At 40.3% G+C, this 3,151-nt stretch overlaps 1 protein-coding gene across 3 annotated transcripts in view; it reads right to left on the bottom strand.

The window, feature by feature from the left end:
• Positions 1-3,151, bottom strand: part of tanc1b (tetratricopeptide repeat, ankyrin repeat and coiled-coil containing 1b) — a 109,209-nt gene that overhangs the window by 3,714 nt on the left and 102,344 nt on the right. For 2 of the 3 annotated variants that reach the window (XM_024286421.2, XM_036209548.1), the window contains 4 exons: positions 2,091-2,120; positions 1,891-1,982; positions 1,427-1,573; positions 816-916 (listed from right to left, as the gene is read on the bottom strand). In XM_024286421.2, coding sequence (XP_024142189.1) covers positions 816-916; positions 1,427-1,573; positions 1,891-1,982; positions 2,091-2,120 — 370 coding nt within the window. The remainder of the gene's footprint in view (positions 1-815; positions 917-1,426; positions 1,574-1,890; positions 1,983-2,090; positions 2,121-3,151) is intronic. The other variant, XM_024286423.2, reaches the window with a different exon arrangement.

The raw sequence follows: 3,151 nt of genomic DNA, 5'->3' as shown, positions 1-3,151 counted from the left end.
GAGATGCCCAACACTGCCCATGACTGTACCAGAACAATTTATTTATTTATTTTTTACAATTTTTGACTTAGAAAAAAAACTACTTCAATATTAATGGGTAATAAAGTAATCAAATTAATTTTATTTAATGATCAAAACTGTATCTCATATTGGCAACAAGCTGCTTTTACTCAACAAAATGTATGTTGCTTCAAAAAAATAAAAAGGGAAAAAAATAAAAAAAAATGCCCATTCTTTCCTGAAACATTTCCGTGTGATGAAGCAGTGGGACAGGATGGATATCGTCTTGTCAACATTTTAAATCGATACAAGTATTGGCTAATAAAATGTTGCGATAAATTGCTGAAACGATTTTTCCTGATACGTCTCCATGTCTGGTTTCATGAAATCATCAGAAACTCTTACAGTACTGTGAGCTCATCTACTGCAGGAGCGGCGTCTGAATGATGGCTGCTTTCAGCGGTACTTCCTTCTCTCTGTGACTCAGTGTGATGACTTCCCGTGTTAGAGGACTGTTTTATTAATGTCTCCATACAAATAAGAAAAATTCCCTAAAATTTCGGAGGAGTACGATCACCTTCATGTTGGTTTTGGACTCCACCCGCTGATTATATGTGCCAAAGCAGAATTCCTAACTGATTGACACAATCCTAACTCTTCACTAAAGTTCAGATACTTGATACACACGTCTGCCAGACGGCTCAAATTGCGCCGCATGACCTTTGATTGCATCTGAACATTAACTTAAAATTGAAACTGGATGCCCCTAATTAACTTAACGCAGAGCTGGGACGAAGTATGGCTGAAGAGGTTACCTGCTGCTCCTCTTCGCTCTGGCGCGGGCGTAGTAGGCCTCGTAGGATTTGGGCTTCAACTCCAGTGCTTTTGTTGCAAACTCTTCAGCCATCCCGAAATCCTGCAAAAACAGTAATTAGTACATTTAAACCTTCAAAATGATGACGTAGCTGACAAGATTTGACCTAAATTTCTCAGAGACTTCCAGGAAATCCCTCCCGTCGGCGGGGCTCAGGTTGCTTTAGAGCCTTTAACTGCAGAAACGGCTTCTACAAACGTAGAGGACTCCAACCTGTCTAAACAAAGCCTTTCTGCAGAAACAATTATCCAGGAGAAAAAACTTTACGGACCACAATGTTTGTCTTGAGGTCAGTTCTAGTTTAGTTAAAACAAACTTCAGATTCTTCATTCTTCAACACAATCGAGGAGACATGGAGCAGCATCTCTGAGAGCAAACAAGATTCCTACCGATTTCCTTTTATTTCAGAACTAGATTTAGTTTCAATAGAAATGTCTCCATCTAGCTTGAAGAGAATCGTTAAATCCTCTGCTCCAGCAGAGTGGTTTGAAAGGAGGGACTAAAAATACGAGTCTGGCAGGGGAACAAAGGGCTCTCCGGGGGGAGACTCACGTTGGTTTTTCTGCGACACCGGGACAGACTGAGGTACAGAGAGACCCTCAGGTCTTTAAATGGCTTCAGGTCATCTCCGAAGCCTTCTCGAGGAAACTTCCTCAGGGCGTACTGGTACCTCTGCGCCGCGTCTTTCATCTTCCCTTTCTGGAGGACGCGCAGAGGGCAGAGCAGAGAGGAAAGAGGAGCATGTGAGTGTTCATCAGAAACTCCCTCGCAAGTCTCATAAATCACACATTCAACACCAAAAACTAAAAAGCTGCTCACTAACATGCTACATCTGACAGTTTTGTCCTTTCTGCTGCAAAACTCAATCTGTTAAATGTCAGGCATCGATCACAGCACCTCTGCTGGGGAGCAGCTTCTATATTTAACAGTGCAGGACGGCCATCACACTGTGTTCAAATAATGACATTTCTGTCCCTTTAGAGAAACCAGATGAGGAACATTAATAGAGATCCTACCTTGTAAAGCAGGTTGCCCTCCTCCATGAGCTTCTGAAGGAGGATGATGAGGATATCAGGCTTGGAGGTGGCCATGGCCCAGGAAGCGTTTCCTAAAGGGAGGAGGGCGGGAAGGTTATCTTTCCGTTTCCCGCACAAACAAGAGAGGCACCTCATTTCTTGTATGTTTGGTACAAATTAAAGTTACCTAAGGATTGTACCTGATCGATCGTAAGGAGACGTTCTGTAGCCTTAGTTTATGAGGGCAGTTAGGAAAAGAGTTAGGAGAGAAAAAGTGAAGAGAGGAGACGTCATGCAAGAGCAGGAGATTTTACACCAGCTGCACTGCGGCAATAAAAAAAAAAAAAAAAGAAGTGATGTTCAAGTTTATTTACATGCAAGAAACTTTGGAGGAATGAAGAGTTTTTAGCTGAAACAGCAGAGAGGCTGCAGACACGGGAAAATGGTTTAATATCAGCTGGAAGCTTAGCTAAATTCTTGAAATGAGTCGAGCAGCACGTGAGGGAGGAATGGAGCAGCCAGTCTGCGGGTCAGACAGAAGCAGAGCTGGAACGCTTTTCCACAACATTCCACATAATTTGTCTGGAATTATTCTTAGGACCACGATGGGATAAACAAGGCAGACAGACAAAGCAGTTTCTGTGCTGATGAAGACGTGGAACTCCTTCAGAACATGACCAAGATTTTCTATTTTAAAACTAGCTGTACTGAATTCAATTTTAGATATTTACGCAAAAAAAACAACAACTGCATGTGCATGTTTTAAAAATGAAAAAATGTTTTTTTCTTTCAGATTTATCAAAAATTGCAATTTTGCATGCAAAACAAGAAACTAAGCTGGTATTCAAGTGTTATTTCACACATCTTTTGATCTATTTTCAAGGTTTTCCCAGAGGTCTTTTAATCACGGTTTTTAGTTAAAATAATAAAAAAACTGTGCTGTTTTCTAGAACATACTTTCTCCAATAGTTCATTAGAAATTAACCTCTAAGTTGTAGGACTGTTGGCACGTAGTAAGCCTGCCTTCATTTCCCATCATCCCTTTGTTTACACTCTTCCACTAGCTTACAGCCCCTCACAACGTCAACCTAATATTGTCTTTAAAGTAAAAAAATGTATTTATCTAAGAATATTTTCATTGTAGCTTTTTTTTGGGTAAATATCCTCAAACTGAAAAACTTTTTTGTATTACTATGTAATAGAGACAAATCCTGTTTTTTTATGAGCTAATGTCTGTCTGTCCTGTTATTCTAAGCTAGTT

This window comes from Oryzias melastigma, linkage group LG21, assembly GCF_002922805.2.
Source record: "Oryzias melastigma strain HK-1 linkage group LG21, ASM292280v2, whole genome shotgun sequence".
In the NCBI taxonomy this organism is placed as follows: domain Eukaryota; kingdom Metazoa; phylum Chordata; class Actinopteri; order Beloniformes; family Adrianichthyidae; genus Oryzias; species Oryzias melastigma.
The sequence above is the reverse complement of the archived record's forward strand: the minus strand, read 5'-3'. Positions and strand labels throughout refer to the sequence as shown.